Here is an 18,580-nt window from a genome sequence, read left to right on the forward strand (position 1 = left end):
TTTAACTAATCTCAGCAAAAAAAGAAACGTCCCTTTTTCAGGACCATGTCTTTCAAAGGTAATTCGTAAAAATCCAAAAAACTTCACAGATCTTCATTGTAAAGTTTTTAAACACTGCTTCCCATGCTTGTTCAATGAACCATAAACAATTAATGAACATGCACCTGTGGAACTGTCGTTAAGACACTAACAGCTTACAGACGGTAGGCAATTAAGGTCACAGTTATGAAAACTTAGGACACTAAAGAGGCCTTTCTACTGACTCTGAAAAACACCAAAAGAAAGATGCCCAGGGTCCCTGCTTATCTGGGTGAACGTGCCTTAGGTATGCTGCAAAGAGGCATGAGGACTACAAATGTGGCCAAGGCAATAAATTGCAATGTCCGTACTGTGAGACGCCTAAGATGGCGCTACAGGGAGACAGGATGGACACCTGATCTTCCTCGCAGTGGCAGACCACGTGTAACAACACCTGCACAGGATCGGTACATCCAAACATCACACCTGCGGGACAGGTACAGGATGGCAACAACAACTGCCCGAGTTACACCAGGAACGCACAATCCCTCCATCAGTGCTCAGACTGTCCGCAATAGGCTGAGAGAGGATGGACTGTGGGCTTGTAGGCCTGTTGTGAGGCAGGACCTCACCAGACATCACCGGCAACAACGTTGCCTATGGGCACAAACCCACCGTCGCTGGACCAGACAGGACTGCCTAAAAGTGCTCTTCACTCACGTGTCGCGGTTTTGTCTCACCAGGGGTGATGGTCGGATTCGCGTTTATCGTCGAAGGAATGAGCGATACACCCGAGGCCTGTACTCTGGAGCGGGACCGATTTGGAGGTGAGGGTCCGTCATGGTCTGGGGCGGTGTGTCACAGCATCATCGGACTGAGCTTGTTGTCATTGCAGGCAATCTCAACGCTGTGCATTACAGGGAAGACCTCCTCCTCCCTCATGTGGTACCCTTCCTGCAGGCTCATCCTGACATGACACTCCAGCATGACAATGCCACCAGCCATACTGCTTGTTCTGTGCGTGATTTCCTGCAACGGAGGAATGTCAGTGTTCTGCCATGGCCAGCGAAGAGCCTGGATCTCAATCCCATTGAGCTCGTCTGGGATCGGAGGGTGAGGGCTAGGGCCATTCCCCCCAGAAATGTCCATGAACTTGCAGGTGCCTTGGTGGAAGAGTGGGGTAACATCTCACAGCAGGAACTGGCAAATCTGGTGCAGTTCAAATGCACTGCAGTACTTAATGCAGCTGGTGGCCACACCAGACACTGACTGTTACTTTTGATTTTGACCCCCCCTTTGTTCAGGGACACATTATTCAATTTCTGTTAGTCACATGTCTGTGGAACTTGTTCAGTTTATGTCTCAGTTGTTGAATCTTGTTATGTTCATATAAATATTTACACATGTTAAGTTTGCTGAAAATAAACGCAGTTGACAGTGAGAGGACGTTTCTTTTTTTGCTGAGTTTATTTTCCTGTTCTGCTCAGCATTCAAAATGTAACGAGTACTTTTGGATGTCATGGAAAATGTATGGAGTAAAAAGTACAATATTTTCTTAAGGAATGTAGTGAAGTAAAAGTAGTCAAATATAAAGAATAAAGTACAGATACCCCCAAAAACTACTTAAGTAGTGCTTTGAAGTATTTTTACTTAAGTACTTTACACCACTGCACTTTCAGAACAACTTTCAAAACAACAGGAAACTCGTAAATCTCTGACTTCCGACTTCAGTGCGTTCAAGACAACTGGGAAGTCGGGAAAAAAACGAGCCTCGACTGGGAAAAATCGTTTTGAACGGTCATCCATCCAACTCGGAATTCCAACTCGCGAACTCGGGCCTCTTTATAAAACTCCTATTGTCTGATCTGAATATCACTGACGTCATGATTTGACAGTGTACATCATCAACGATGTCCGAAGCTTCGTTTGATCATGTGCTTTTTAAAACCATGTGTTGAAAAATGCGAGATCCCACTGATTTCGCCTTGTTTCCGGTGCTTTCTTCAATTAAACTGCTTTCAAACACCCACCTGTACTGGAAGTCGTACTTCTAAATATATTTAGGAATTTGTGCAGGGACTTTCACCTGACTGGTAGTTCACAATGGGAACATTCAGGGTCGTGAGGGTATGACGTCGAATTCTGCTTTAGGAACACTATTTTGAAAATAGCTTTTGTCTGAAGCATCCTAAATAATGAAATAGATTCCATTTTGGAAAAATAGTACATTTGAAGACAAAAACATCGGAAGTATGATGTGAACTTAGAAATCCAACTGAGTGTAGGCTATTAAAACCAAAGATTTACCGCTGCAAAAACTCTAATAATCACACGTTGCAATTTATTGCTCTCCAGCAGATGTCACTAATGTGCATTGTGAACAGATAATTAATCACCTGGTAATTTACCTATTTTTGACACAATTGGCTGGAAAGCCTCAATGCTTCAGGAAGCTTCGTTTCCCCATCTCTCTCTCTCAATTCAATTTAAGGGCTTTATTGGCATGGTAAACATATGTTAACGTTGCCATAGCAAGTTAACTAGATAATAAACAAAAGTGAAATAAACAATACAAATGTACAGTAAACATTAACAAAAGTTCCAAAAGAACAAAGACATCACAAATTAAATTTTATGTGCAAATAGTTAAAGTAGAAAAGGGAAAATAAATAAACATGGGTTGTATTTACAATGGTGTTTGTTCTTCACTGGTTGCCCTTTTCTTGTGTTACATTTGGAATACATATCAAGAGAACATTCCTGGTCATCCCTATTGCCTCTGATCTGGTGGACTCACTAAATACATTCTTCATTTGTAAATTATGTCTGTGTGCCCCTGGATATCCATAAAAAAAAAAAAATGGTTCCATCTGGTTTGCTTAATATAAGGAATTTTTAACTATTCATACCATACTTAAGTATATTTTTAGAAATTACATTTACATTTGATACTTATTAAGTATATTTAAAATCAAATACTTTTACACTTTTACTCAAGTAGTATTTTACTGGGTGACTTTCATTTTCTATAAAGGTATCTTTACTTTTACTCAAGTATGACAATTGGATACTTTTTCCACCACCGATAGAAAGTTACTATTGTACTACAACTACTGTACTCCTATATTGTGGACTTGTCGATTTGAATGGAGTTTATTTAAGCAATGAGGCCCAAGGGGGTGTGGTATATGGCCAATATACCACGGCTAAGGCTGTTCTTATGCACGATACAACACGGAGTGTCTGGACACAGCCCTTAGCCGTGGTATATTGGCTATATATCACAAACACCCGAGGTGCCTTATTGATATTATAAACGGTTTACCAACGTAATTAGAGCAGTAAAAATAACTGTTTTGTCATACCTGTGATATACCACGGCTGTCAGCCAATTAGCATTCAGGGATCGAACCACCCAGTTTATAATAATCATAAGCCTACTGTATCCACTTTACGTGAACAGCCCACAAGGTGGCATTGTGGTGTCATATTAGGAATTCCGGAAGTGCCATTCGCCCAGAAGTATCACACCTGCACGGCAGGTTGATTTCAATTACTGTAGCATATAATTAGCATTTTCTCAGGCCATACGAAGAGAATAATACAACAATAGATTTTTAACTCTCCATTCTACCATCTTAGCTGCAATGCTCAAATAAAGACACATATAAATGGAATATAGGCTACATCCAAGAGTTTCGCTTAGATTATTATGCTTGTAGGGTTTACTGAAATATCAATAAATGATCTACTGCCGGATCATTGTTATGTGGAATACAGTTGAATACATTTATACCTTGTCTCTTTAATTGAACGGAAACCGAGCGCAACCACTGTCAATCATATTCCCTCTGGCCCCTCCCTTTCCTGCAGCCCTCCGTCTCCAGTACGAGATTGGAACACGCAACCACAGGGGTCCACAGGCGATGAACGGTGAAGATCTGGATAAACTGTACACTAACAATGAACCGCGAAAACATGGGAAAACAAGGCAAAACAAATGATAATTTATCCTCGATTCGGAATAGGAACAAGATAAAATGAATTTGTCGTGGGAAAACCATCATTCTTTCTTTTCTCTCATTTTATGCCATTCTCCTTGGACGCTGAGCTGGTATAAAGATCTAGGAACAGCTGGAGCCGGTGATAATGGAACAGGGATGTTGTCATCTGAGTAAACGAAGTTTATCGTTTATGGAATATATGGAAAAAGCTTGACTTGAATAAGACAATGGAAAGTAAGTAGTTGGAGAGCCGTTATCACTTTCTCATCACACGGGAGTTCTATATCCAGAAGATCATCCGCTCAGGAGATGTGTCTCATATTTTTTTCTGGAATAATGCAGAAGAGACGAGACCGTCGTCAAATATGATTCGTGTCTGACACATTCGCAGGTTTGAGTGATAAGCCTATTTCTATTGTTGACTATTAAATATATTGTGACTGCGAATCGGTAAAGAGGTGACAACAGTTCAATTGTCAGTTTTTGAACTGGTTTAACATACCATTAATATGAATGGTATTTTTCTATAGTAGTTTCTCTAGGTACATTCCGATTTTTTTCCCTGTCAGAAACTGTATGATAGACGAGAAATAAAGAGCCCCGTAGGCTACTGGTGACATCACCCCAGTCAGATCTACTGCTGTACAGTAAATATCAACAATGGTGGAGCCTGTGGGATATATTGAAGCATGGAAAGCGCAGTTCCCCGAGTCGGACCCCCCAAAGATGGAGCTCAGGTCGGTGGGGTGCATCGAACAGGAGCTTGAGAAGTGCAAAGCCTCCATCCGGCGGCTAGAGCTGGAGGTGAACAAGGAGCGCTTCCGTATGATCTACCTGCAGACGCTGCTGGCCAAGGAGAGGAAGAGTTATGACCGCCAGCGCTGGGGTTTCAGGAAGGCCCAGGTGAACGAGGGAGGGGACCAGGCAGGGCTGGGTGCTGAGTCTCAGCAGCCACACGTGCAGGAACAGGGGGAGCGGAGCCGGTTCCAACCGGTGGGGGAGGCTAGGTCCAAACCTAGACCCCCTCCAGCCCGGAAGTCAGCCTCCCACGGAGACGGGCTGGAGCTCCAGTCTGCCTTCGAGGTACCCCAGCAGGTAGAGCCCTGCGAGACAGACGGCCTCTCGCCCTCCAAACAGAAAGGAGGTATATCCCCTCGCCGCCAAAACCCACCCCCGAACAAGGACCTACCGTCTGACCCCAATGACAAGCTTGGCATGGGACTGGGGGTGGCAGCGCTGAGGTCTAACTTTGAGAGGATCAAGCGGGCCAACTCTCACTCTGCCGGGGATGGAGGGAAGAGCCAGGAGAAGCAGCAGCCCTTCTACACCAACATGGAGTTCCACCATGACAGGGGCCTGGTCAGGGTCAATGACCGAGACGTCTCTGACAAGATCAGCACCCTGGGCAGCCAGGCCATGCAGATGGAGCGCAAGAGATCTCTGCACTCCCTGCCAGGCAACCTGGCCACTGTGGCAGGTGAGCTCCGCACCCGGCCTGTCTACAGGGGGCGCTCTACAGAGAGCACCTGTGGGTACGATGCTGAATACGAGGATGGGGACCCCAACCCACGCCACCCCAAGGCCAACGGGAGCAAACAGCCTCCTCCACCCCCATGGCAACCCTCTGACTTCCAGCCTTACACCAGCGTCTATGTGGGCGGGGTGATGATGGGCGAGGGCGGGGGGGATGGRARAGGGGGCGTCAYCATGAGGGACCAYRTYGGAGAMGAGCACCACCTGACCTGGCCCCGGCGCTCCTACTCTCCCGGGAGCTTTGAGGACGTGGGGGGCGGAGGCGGCGGCTACACACCAGACTGCAGYTCCAATGAGAACCTRACRTCCAGCGAGGARGACTTCTCGTCTGGCCAGTCCAGCCACGTGTCGCCCAGCCCCACCACGGCCTTCCGACGGCCTTTCAGGGAGAAGAGCCGCTCGCCCTCGCAGAACTCACAGAACTCCCAGCACTCTATTGACAGCAGCAGCCCCCCCACGCCACAGTCCCAGAAGCGCCACCGCCAGCAGGGCCACGTGGTCATGTCCGAAGCCACCATTGTGAGCGTCCGCAAGACTGGCCAGATCTGGCCCCCACTCGATCCGAACTCCACACCGGCCAGCAGAGCTTCCCATGACAACAGTTTCCATGGAGACCTGGGTGAGTGGCGGCTGCCCTCTAATCTTAGCTCTAGTCGCTGCTCCGTTCATGTCTGGAGATTTAAGAGGCTGTTGCACGCTGACTGCTGCCTGGCAGGGTTGACTGACTGACTGACTGACTGACTGCCATGTATGGAGGGAGGGGGAATGTGTTCATAGTTTCATCATACACACTGGTAGGATTTAGACTAGAGCATCTAAGCTGGTGAAATCTAATGTTTCAATTTTAATCTCACAACTGCTGGTCCTGGAATTGGTGCACTTGATTATTGTGTGTAGTTTCTGGTACTTTACATGTTCCATGGCTGAAATGTCAGGTTTGACCGTTTGACTGAGACAAACCATAGAAACCTGCCTACTCGGTGATCTCTTCACTGCCTGTTCATTACACGGTCATAGTTCCACATAACCTTGTGAGACATGGGGCTCTTCCTAAAAATCGCTGAACAATGAATTGTGAGCATTGTTTTCTTTTGTCTGTGTAAGCAGCTTTCTCCTCCTCATTCACTCTTCTCTCAGTGCATTTTGACGGTCTTGTCTTCTCCCCCTTGTCTCTGAGCAGGCACGCTCTTTGTGAAGGGTATAGAGGGATACATGAGCCTCAAAGTGTGTGTGTCACTCAGTGCCTGTGTGTGTTTGTGTGTATACCTGACTGTGTCTTCTGAGTGGCCTTGTGTAGGAGAGTTACCTCTATCTTCCTGGAATGTGAGTTCAGTTGAGTGAATAACAAATGCAGTCAGTCCGAGTTGAGACGGGGAGGTCTTCCTCAGACAGACGCTTGGCTCCCAGGGTTCCGTGCGTGGAATTCCAACCACAGGTGTCTGTGAGCCGCAGCCAGCCAACCATGGGAGACAGAGGATGTGTCCCAAATGCATCCCATGTCCCCTATGTAGTGCACTACAAAAGTAGTGTACTATATGTGGGAAAGAATGCCATTTGGGACGCCGGCTGAGAGAGGCTTCTGACTCAGTCCACGACTATTTCTGAAACCCAACCAGCTTTTTTCTAAAAAGCTTTTACTGTAGTCCTGGACAAAAGAAAGCTATCTCTTCCCCTCTCTCTCTCTCTCTCCCCAAACAAGCATCTTCAGTAATATCTTTAACCTGTTCGTAGCCTCGAGGCCCAGTTACAGCTCGAGCTAACAGAGTCTAGAGGCTTGGGCGGTTGGGTTCAAATGCGCTAGCTGCAGTGGTGTCATGTGACGTGGCTCCTTCTGACCTGGTTTCCCTGGGCTTTCTGCTGACAAGGTGAGTGGCGTTTTAGAGCCCGCCCTCCCGCAGCAGCCCTGGCACCCTATTAGAGCAGACCGAGCTGTGGGTCGTTGATCAAGCTGTGGGTCGTTGGCAGCAGGCACCCGTTCCTGTGCCAGGATGAGCCCTGTGTGTGTGCAGAGAGGCAGATAAGACTGTCTGCTCTGGTGGTGGGGGGGTGAAGAGGAGAGGGGTGGCAGCTGCACAGTAACCCCTGTACTGAGGGTGTGACAGGAAACATACTCTCTCTCGCTCCAGCACTGTTGATGTTCTCTTTGATTGGGAATGATCTGTATTGTGCGAGTCAAAAATATCTCCTTGTATTCTTCATAATTTCAGAGTCTTCATTACTGTTGACTCATTTTCATCTATAGGGACATCATTCATGACTGTTGAATTCAGGCCTGTAGGATATACCTGCTTTGCTTCCAGTGACATGCGCTCACACAGTGTAAAGATTGAAAGTGATGAATAGCACATAGCCACCCTCTTATTGAAAATCCCTCCACAGACAGTGTCCACCTCTCCTTTCTCTGGCCTTGCTCTATGCTAGGCTGTCTGGCTGGGGCTGCAGGCAGGCAGGCTGCACAGTAAGAGGCCTAGCATGTGGCTAACGCTCTTACTCCTTCCCAGCTGCGATCTGTGGGATTATCTCACTCTTGTCTGGTCTCTTTGTTTTAGTACATTTCACACAACAATAGGCAGAGCGGGGTCAGTTACAATGCCACAGACGATGGGGGAGATTTTGCACTCATGTATTTGGGGGATAATCTGGATTTTGAAATGTATGGAATCTGTTAGATGACGCTCCTGGGATGGAGAATAGGATATGTTTTCTGATAGTGGTTGGCTGAGTGAGGATGATGGTGAGGAGGAAGAGGTTGAGGATCAGGGATCATTTTGAGGATGATGATGGGGAGGAAGAGGGTGAAGATGATAAAGCCGAGGCAGAGTGCAAGGCTGATGTATGGTTTCTTGCTTCACTGGTCAGGGATGCGGGGGCTGTAGAGGCACAGATGGGAAGAGCTCTCCCGTTGCGTAACAGAATACACACACACACAAACAAACTCACACACATCTTGGGGCTGTAAGCAGTGGGTTTGTGTGTGCGTGCGAGTGTGTGTTTGCGCGAGTGTTTGTTTGCGTGAGTGTGTGTGTGCCCAAGCGTACATGTGAGTGTATGCATGTGTCATGACCAGGTGCTGGAGGCTGTTTGTTCGTTCTATAGCTAGCTGGGCTGTTGGATTCCTCCTCCCTATGCTGGAGTGAGTGTTCACAGTGAAATGTTCCTCTAGCAGAAGGCTTTTCTCCTAATGGCTGCCCTGACTCTGGAGAGAGCGAGAATACTGTCTCTGTGGACGATTCAGGCCATCTGCTAGCTAGGACTTCTTTCCTCGTCCTCTACTCACTCTCTTCTTCCTGTTCTCTACTCCATGGTCTATCTCTCTCCCCATGGTAGATGGCCTTGGTGTAAACACCAAACTAATTGTTCCATCATGTCCCTTTGGCCTGTTGAAGTGGGTGTTTTTCAGGATTAACTGTATTCATGGTGGTCAATCTAAAATGGCTAATCTTTAGATTGAGAGAGAGAAGGAGTGTGTAAAATGGAATTAGAGCGAGTGAGGGAAGACAACCTCTCCTTCTCAGTGCTCACATACAAGCGTCATTCAATTGAGAAGAAACCAGGAGAAGCTTGGGCTGACAAAATGTTCCAAAAATGTGTAGGATTCTAAACAAAGGCACAGATAGCTAGCTTTCTCATTGTAGCGTCAGGAAAGCAGTACAACTGACCAGATGATTTCATCATTTACGTTCAGTAAGCTTTCTGACGGACCCTCTTCCTCATGCATAGCCTGAAATAGACCTTCTCACCAGCAGGACAAGGGAAGGAGATTTTCTTACACAGCTAGTTGTAGCGATTCACATTCCAAGGAAAGACTTCAATTTATGAAATATAGAATATGAAAATTGGGACACACTCACTTAAACACTATCAAAAGAGAGGGGACAGAAATAGTCACATGGAAATGTAAGACTGAGGGAAGAAGTTCAAACTGAAAGTGGATGAAAGAGTTCAGGTGAGATAGAGAAGCTCATAATCTTGGCTATAAATAGGTTTACCGATGGCCTCATAAGCTTCATATCATTATCTCTATGACCTACTTCACATGGGTAGGGGTAAACTAGTTAAACCTACAGATTGGGTAGGGGGTAAACTAGTTAAACCTACAGATTGGGTAGGGGTAAACTAGTTAAACCTACAGATTGGGTAGGGGGTAAACTAGTTAAACCTACAGATTGGGTAGGGGGTAAACTAGTTAACTACAGATTGGGTCGGGGGTAAACTAGTTAAACCTACAGATTGGGTAGGGGGTAAACTAGTTAAACCTACAGATTGGGTAGGGGGTAAACTAGTTAAACCTAACAGATTGGGTAGGGGGTAAACTAGTTAAACCTACAGATTGGGTAGGGGGTAAACTAGTTAAACCTACAGATTGGGTAGGGGTAAACTAGTTAACCTACAGATTGGGTAGGGGGTAAACTAGTTAAACCTACAGATTGGGTAGGGGGTAAACTAGTTAAACCTACAGATTGGTAGGGGGTAAACTAGTTAAACCTACAGATTGGGTAGGGGGTAAACTAGTTAAACCTACAGATTGGGTAGGGGGTAAACTAGTTAAACCTACAGATTGGGTAGGGGGTAAATAGTTAACCTAAGATTGGGTGGGGTAAACTAGTTAAACCTACAGATTGGTAGGGGGGTAAACTAGTTAAACTACAGATTGGGTAGGGGTAAACTAGTTAACCTACAGATTGGGTGGGGGGGTAAACTAGTTAAACCTACAGATTGGGTAGGGGTAAACTAGTTAAACTACAGATTGGGTAGGGGGTAAACTAGTTAAACCTACAGATTGGGTAGGGGGTAAACTAGTTAAACTACAGATTGGGTAGGGGTAAACTAGTTAAACCTACAGATTGGGTAGGGGGTAAACTAGTTAAACCTACAGATTGGGTAGGGGGTACAAGTTAAACCTACAGATTGGGTAGGGGGTAAACTAGTTAAACCTACAGATTGGGTAGGGGGTAAACTAGTTAAACCTACAGATTGGGTAGGGGTAAACTAGTTAAACCTACAGATTGGGTAGGGGTAAACTAGTTAACCTACAGATTGGGTAGGGGGTAAACTAGTTAAACCTACAGATTGGGTAGGGGTAAAACTAGTTAAACCTACAGATTGGGTAGGGGTAACTAGTTAAACTCAGATTGGGTAGGGGTAACTAGTTAAACTACAGATTGGGTAGGGGGTAAACTAGTTAAACTACAGATTGGGTAGGGGTAAACTAGTTAAACCTACAGATTGGTGGGGGTAAACTAGTTAAACACAGATTGGGTAGGGGGTAACTGTAAACCTACAGATTGGGTGGGTAAACTAGTTAAACCTACAGATTGGGTAGGGGTCCTAGTTAAACTTACAGATTGGGTAGGGGTAAACTAGTTAAACCTACAGATTGGGTAGGGGGTAAACTAGTTAAACCTACAGATTGGGTAGGGGTAAACTAGTTAAACCTACAGATTGGGTAGGGGGTAAACTAGTTAAACCTACAGATTGGGTAGGGGGTAAACTAGTTAAACCTACAGTTGGTAGGGGTATAGTTACCTACAGATTGGGTAGGGGGTAAACTAGTTAAACCTACAGATTGGGTAGGGGGTAAACTAGTTAAACCTACAGATTGGGTAGGGGTAAACTAGTTAAACCTACAGATTGGGTAGGGGGTAACTAGTTTACCTACAGATTGGGTGGGGTAAACTATTTAAACCTACAGATTGGGTAGGGGTAAACTACAGTTAAACCTACAGATTGGGTAGGGGGTAACTAGTTAAACCTACAGATTGGGTAGGGGGTAAACTAGTTAACCTACAGATTGGGTAGGGGGTAAACTAGTTAAACCTACAGTTGGGTAGGGGTAAAGTAACACTACAATTGTGTAGGGTAACTAGTTAAACTCTACAGATTGGGTAGGGGGTAAACTAGTTAAACCTACAGATTGGGTAGGGGGTTAAACTAGTTAAACTACAGATTGGGTAGGGGGTAAACTAGTTAACCTACAGATTGGTAGGGGGTAAACTAGTTAACCTACAGATGGTAGGGGGTAAACTAGTTTAAACTACAGATTGGGTAGGGGGTAAACTAGTTAAACCTACAGATTGGTAGGGGGAAACTAGTTAACCTACAGATTGGGTAGGGGGTAAACTAGTTAAACCTACAGATTGGGTAGGGGGTAAACTAGTTAACCTACAGATTGGGTAGGGGGTAAACTTGTTAAACTCTACAGATTGGGTAGGGGTAAACTAGTTTAAACCTACAGATTGGTAGGGGGTAAACTAGTTAAACCTACAGATTGGGTAGGGGGTAAACTAGTTAAACACAGATTGGGTAGGGGTAAACTAGTTAACTACAGATTGGGTAGGGGTAAACTAGTTAAACCTACAGATTGGGTAGGGGGTAATCTAGTTAACCTACAGTTGGGTAGTGGGGGGTAAACTAGTTAAACCTACAGATTGGGTAGGGGGTAAACTAGTTAAACCTACAGATTGGGTAGGGGGTAAACTAGTTAAACCTACAGATTGGGTGGAATTAGACACACATCTAGGGTAAGTGTACCTATTAAGCCCACACACCCGTTAAACTCACTTCCATCTTTGGATTCAAATAAAGAAGACTTTCTTTTTTACATTTCTGCTATTTAGTGTTTGTTTCAACTAAATAAACAGTTCCCACTAGTGGCCAATTTCAAAGCTGAAAAAAAAGAGTGATCATACTTTATGTAATATTAAGAGATTAATGTACTGATGTATGCACATGATAGCATATTTCTTGGGCAGTAATGACTATTTCTTGCCAATTGAATATATGGGTTTTTCATGCCTGCATGTCACAGTCACACAAAAGCAACATAACTTGCAACTACAACAAGATAATAGATTTCAGGCATTCACAGCATACATTTTTAAATGCATTTTGTCTTATTTTACTGTTAAATTAACCTTCCATTGTATACATAGATTACATTTTTGTAAATGTAACATTTATCTCAGGTGGGCTTAAAAGGTACAGTAGCAAAAAAAGCACTCCCTCTATGCAGAATGTGAATGGCAATAAATACATATTGTTCGATATGATTAATACTAACTGTGCATAATATTGTAGTCAATAGTGTATATTTATACCCTAAACCATTGGTTTCCAAATATTTTATGAGTAGACTTTGCTATTCTCTATTTTTCCCCATAAATTACTGTTGTTCCAATTAATCCCAGTGTGCTCCTATTAAGCCCAGTGTGCTCCAATTAATCCCAGTGTGCTCCTATTAAGCCCTGTGTGCTCCAATTAATCCCAGTGTGCTCCAATTAATCCCAGTGTGCTCCTATTAAGCCCAGTGTGCTCCAATTAATCCCAGTGTGCTCCTATTAAGCCCAGTGTGCTCCTATTAAGCCCAGTGTGCTCCTATTAAGCCCAGTGTGCTCCTATTAAGCCTGGTTTGCATTGAAACACATGGGGATAGTGTGTTGATATTCCTAATATTCAATGAACATGAGAATAAATAATTTTTTTCTTTAGATTGAAGTTGATTAAAACACACAAACTACAGTTCTGCATCTAGCCCTGGTGTCTATACCAAGATGATGATCAATTAGAAACCTCTGTGCTCTCTCCAAAACGTTTGGAGTGGACAGGTAGTCGTTGACGCAGAGTGAGAAGAATAAGAGCAGGTTTCAGGCATATCTGAGATGCAGTAGAAGACCTACAAGTGGTGGACAAAAAGGCAAACGAATGGTGGACAAAAATATGTCTATTGGGCGACTACTCATGCACTTTTGGGTGGGGGGCATTGTCATATTGTTGTCCTTCATTCATCCAGGTGATTCCGTTTTTTGGTCCACCACCTGTACCTTTGTAATACAACAGTAGAGAGGGAGATTTGAAACAGTCTTCAGACAGGCTTTAGGAAGACTAGTTGAACGAAGCAACAAGAATAGCAGTACAGCAAATGTGAATCAGCTTTCAGATAATTCATTGAAAGTTGTGTGTGTTCTAGTCTTTGTGCATGGCTTCTTATCCACAGTGGGCCAGTGGGGTACATTTTGTTTATAACCAAGCAATAACACACGTGATTCAACCAGTCATGTCTTGATTGATGTCTATGATTAGTTGATTAGTTGAATCAGGTGCGTACTGTTTGACAAGACCTGAAGTCCACATTGATCTCTGTGTATACCATTAGACCTTGTTATGAGTGCTACTTTCTTGATGAATAGTAATGATCAGTTTATATTCATCTCCCCTACAATTATTAAAAATAATCAAATTTTACATAAGAAATGTACATTTGGAACAATTGGAAATGAAAATAGATTATTTAAGAAGTGGGCTTATTTGGAACACCCATTAAACCCACTCTGGGCATATTTGATCAAATATTTTTGTCTTGTAAAATCATAACTTCACATTTAATATTTCATTTTTTCTCCACTTTTCTTACAGAAATTAAGGCAGTATACAGTATGTTACAAATGTCTAAACTTAGATTTTGGTGGGTTTAATAGATACACTTACCCTAAACGTACACACACGGCCCCTGCAACTATGACACGGATCACCTACACAGAGGGGTAGAGGTTGGAGGATGTATGAAACATGCAAATTACCTGCTTATACTTCTGAAATCTGAGGCCGTCGTTTATGCAATCTCTCATTATTTAACATTTTCCTTACCATCATATTAACCATCTAATTGACATTTTAGCCTATGTGAGCCTTATTTGTCAGGTTAGGCTTTGACATGTTGATTTGCCTTGGTCCTGTCTAGAGACCTTGAGAGAGAGTTGATGTAGCCTAGCCAGTATAGCTGAGCATGTGTTGGAATGAGAAAGAGGTGGGTACAGCACCCCCCCAGATTGTATAGGTCTCCTGTTTGACTTTGTCATAGAAATGTGTAAACCAGGGGAACATGTATTATTTATACTACAATGATTCATTGGAAGGTTTGGGGAGGGAAATGCTGGACCTGTTTGTTTTTTTATTCTTTGAGGCTGGTTGTCGTTGTACCAAAAACGGGCAGACCTGACCTAAGCTTAGCCTAAAGGGACACTTTGTCCAGCCCACCATCCCTCCATGGCCGGCTCCTGCTAGGGCCTTATTTTAGACAGTCACAATCCTTGGCCACCCCCAGAGATCTTTCCTGTGTCTTGGATTGAACACAGCCTCTGGCCCTATGTGGCTGTTGGACTACCCCCCTCCCCTCACTTTCTCTGTGTGTCATAGATTAAATATGTTAGTAGTTGAGATGTGATGTTGGTAGTAGTGTGTCAGTCCAGGGAGCCATGAAGCCAGGCTGTGGTGTGGTGACATATAAAGGGGCTTGGTGTCCCTGACCTCTGATTCAATCGGGACAATTTCATCACTGACACAGTGTGTGTATGTGGGTGAGTGTCTGTGCGTGGGTGTCTGTGCGTGTTTGTGTGCGTGCGTGTACACAGGCATCAGACACACTGACTTGAAACACACGCTTACAATACCCAGGCTTGTGAGAACTGTGAGATATGAGCCGTGTAGTGGTGTGTGTCAGGGGAGTTTCACTCCCAATGTAAATTCTGTATGATTCAGCCATCAGCTGACATGACAGGGAACTGTAGCATGGTCACAGCAGCAGTGTCTGTGTGAATGTGAGTGGGCTGCCAGGGGGAGGTGTGTGTGTGTGACTGCGTGTGTGTGTGTGACTGCGTGTGTGTGTGTGTGTGACTGCGTGTGTGGTGCATGTGAGTGGGCTGCTAGGAGGTAGGTGACTGCGTGTGTGTGTGTGACTGCGTGTGTGGTGCATGTGAGTGGGCTGCCAGGAGGTAGGTGACTGTGTGTGTGGGCGGACGATGGAGAGGAATGATTGGTTTAACAGGCATTTAAAAACAGTAAAGCAGTCAGCATTACCTCCAGCCAACCCCACATTTACTAGTACTACTGTGTGGCACAATGACCCCTTTTTCACACTGGATTAGTGTGTGTGTGTGKGGGGGGGGGGGGGGGGGKKTTGTGTTACTGCCAGGGACTCTTAAATGCCTTGTTCAGCCTCCACTGTTGAGTGATTGTGGCATCGGAAGCCCGTGTAACCACAGAAGGCAAACGGGCTGGAGTGAAACCAAAAGGCTCAGAGTGGAGGAGGGGGTGGATGGAGGGATGGATGAGAGGAGGAATGGGGGAGTGGATCTCTTCACAGAGCCAGCTGGTGAGGAGGCTGCTCTTTCTCCCTCTACAGTACAGGGAACGAGGGAAGAATCCCCCCTGGTGAGCCCTGGGACCAATACTACAGGAAAATGGTCCCTTTGTTCTACATGACTTGGAGCACGGTGCTAGACAGGATTAGTAGTTTTTTGTTCAGAATATCACTTGGTGAGTTGCTTGTGTTCTGTCAGACATGGTTCACAGCCTGTTTGTAGGAGTAGATGGTTGGTTTGTCTTGTGCTGTAGGATATAGCCATATTGTAGACGGCCTGGCTGGCTGGGTGTGGGCGTGATCAGGGCAGATGGGTGGGGTGTCTCCAGGCTGCGGTCAGACCTCCAGTGAGAGTCTGCTGTTGTTCTGGGCTGGGCATTTTATCTAGGCCTGGGGCAGATTGGACAATGACCCCCACCATGGGGAAGAACAGCAGACGGAACTGCTCCCGCCCTGAACAGACGGCACAGCCCAACAGCACACACACTAGATTTCTGCTACCCGACCCGAGCCCGATGGGCCCCAACATTATACCTCAGGTTAAGGCCAGGTAGGGCCAATCTTTTCATCAATAACTAGGGTACTGGCAGGGTATCACTAAATGGATCGTTAACATTTTGAAGCTGAGCCATTTTCTCATGCTCTGCTGCGCAGTACAATCATATCTGAGATCATAACATGGTGTCAGAAGGGTTTCAACCTCGTGAAATATAAGACAGGAGAGATTATTTCACAGAACATAATAATGTTTCTTGAGTTTTGTCCGAGTGACGAAAAGTAGCTAACAGCTAACTGCTGTCTCATGTCTCGACATTGAGCCAAGCAGAGCCATTGCTATGGATACTCAGACTCAGAACCACCATGAGCAGAGCGCATGCAGAGCGAGTGACAGACGAGGAGCAGAGGAGCAGCTAATGGATTTACTAACGGAGGAAGTTATTTCTGGTTTCGGGCAGGGCCGGGTCGGGCCTTAAATTTGGCAGAAGCAATTGGGCCTGGGTAGGGTACTGCCTGAACTTCGCGGGCATGGCTAGGGCTCAAAATGCATGCGTGTGCAGGGCTCTAACACACACACACACACACACACACACACACACACACACACACACACACACACACACACACACACACACACACACACACACACACACACACACACACACACACAGGGTGCCAGGGGTAGTCACCCTCTCAAGTGTTTCTGTGTATGTCGGTGTGTATGTGTTTTTGCTGGTTTCCATGCCAAATCTCCAACCACGAACTTCCCTCAGTTGCAGCTTTGGTGACAGACAGCTCTTGTAAGAAAAAAAACTGGAAAATCCCTCTCATACATTTTTTTCATCACATGTCCCTGCCTGCCCTTTTGGAAAGCGTCCATATTGGCGATCTCTGTCGGGACAAAGCCCCAGTCGCAGGCTGCAGTACAACAAATCTGTGTTTGCATCCATCACTACATGCTCAGCAGTCTCCACAGGCCATTGGTCTTGTAGTGGTGTAACTGCTTCCAAATTCAACTTTATTTTCCACATGTGCCGAATATAACAAGTGTAGACTTTACCGTGAAATGCTTACTTACAAGCCCTTAACCAACAGTGTAGTTCAAGAATAAGCAAATATTTACCAAGTAGACTAAAATAAAAAGTAATAATAAAAAGTAACACAATAAGAATAACAATAACGAGGCTATATACAGGGGGCACCGGTACCGAGTCAGTGTGGGGGGTACAGGCTACTTGAGGTAATCTGTACATGTAGGTGGGGGCGAAGTGACTATGCACAGATAACAAACAAACAGCGAGTAGCACCAGTGTACAAGAGAGGGGGAGGTCAATGTAAATTGTCCGGTGGCGATGTTTATGAATTGTTTAGCAGCCTAATGGGTTGGGGGTTGAGGATGGGTTGGGGGTTGAGGATGGGTTGGGGGTTGGGGGTTGAGTCTAGGAGCCTTTTGGTCCTAGACTTGGCGCTCCGCTACCGCTTGCCGTGCGGTAGCAGTGATAACAGTCTATAACTTGGGTGACTGGAGTCACTGACAATTTTCTGGGCTTTCCTCTGACACCGCCTATTATATATGTCCTGGATGGCAGGAAGCTTGGCCCCAGTGATGTACTGGGCAGTTCGCACTACCCTCTGTAGCGCCTTACGCTCAGATACCGAGCAGTTGCCATACCAGGTGGTGATGCAACCGGTCAGGATGCTCTCGATGGTGCAGCTGTATAACCTTTTGAGGATCTTTCCAGTCTCCTGAGGGAGAAACTTTTTTTTCTTGACCTCTTCACAACTATCTTGGTATATTTGGACCATGATAGTTCGTTGGTCATGTGGACACCAAGGAACTTGAAACTCTTGGCCCGCTCCACTACAGCCCGGTCAATGTTAATGGGGGCCTGTTCGGCCCGCCTTTTCCTGTAGTCTACGATCAGCTCCTTTGTCTTGCTCACATTGAGGGAGAGGTTGTTGTCCTGGCACCACACTGCCAGTTCTCTGACCTCCTCCCTGTAGGCCGTCTCATCGTTGTCGGTGATCAGGCCTAACACTGTTGTGTTGTCAGCAAACTTAAGGATGGTGTTCGAGTCGTGTTTGGCCACGCAGTTGTGGGTGAACAGGGAGTACAGGAGGGGCCTAAGTACACACCCCTGAGGGGCCCCAGTGTTAAGGATCAACGTGGCAGACGTGTTGTTGCCTACTCTTACCACCTGGGGGCGGCCTGTCAGGATGTCCAGGATCCAGTTGCAGAGGGAGGTGTTTAGTCCCAGGGTCCTTAGCTTAGTGATGATCTTCTTGGGCACTATGGTGTTGAACGCTGAGCTGTAGTCAATGAACAGCATTCTCACATAGGTGTTCCTTTTGTCCAGGTGAGAAAGGGCAGTGTGGAGTGCGATTGAGATTG

General features: G+C 45.5%; 1 protein-coding gene across 1 annotated transcript in view; it reads left to right on the forward strand.

The window, feature by feature from the left end:
• The first annotated feature begins 3,913 nt into the window (after positions 1–3,913).
• The window catches only part of LOC139024573 (breakpoint cluster region protein-like), a 54,403-nt gene continuing 39,736 nt past the window's right edge, over positions 3,914–18,580 (forward strand). The window contains exon 1 of the mRNA XM_070439458.1: positions 3,914–6,174. Within this exon, the coding sequence (XP_070295559.1) occupies positions 4,683–6,174 (1,492 nt within the window). The 5' untranslated portion in view covers positions 3,914–4,682. The remainder of the gene's footprint in view (positions 6,175–18,580) is intronic.

This window comes from Salvelinus sp. IW2-2015, linkage group LG4q.1:29 (assembly GCF_002910315.2).
Source record: "Salvelinus sp. IW2-2015 linkage group LG4q.1:29, ASM291031v2, whole genome shotgun sequence".
NCBI lineage: Eukaryota > Metazoa > Chordata > Actinopteri > Salmoniformes > Salmonidae > Salvelinus > Salvelinus sp. IW2-2015.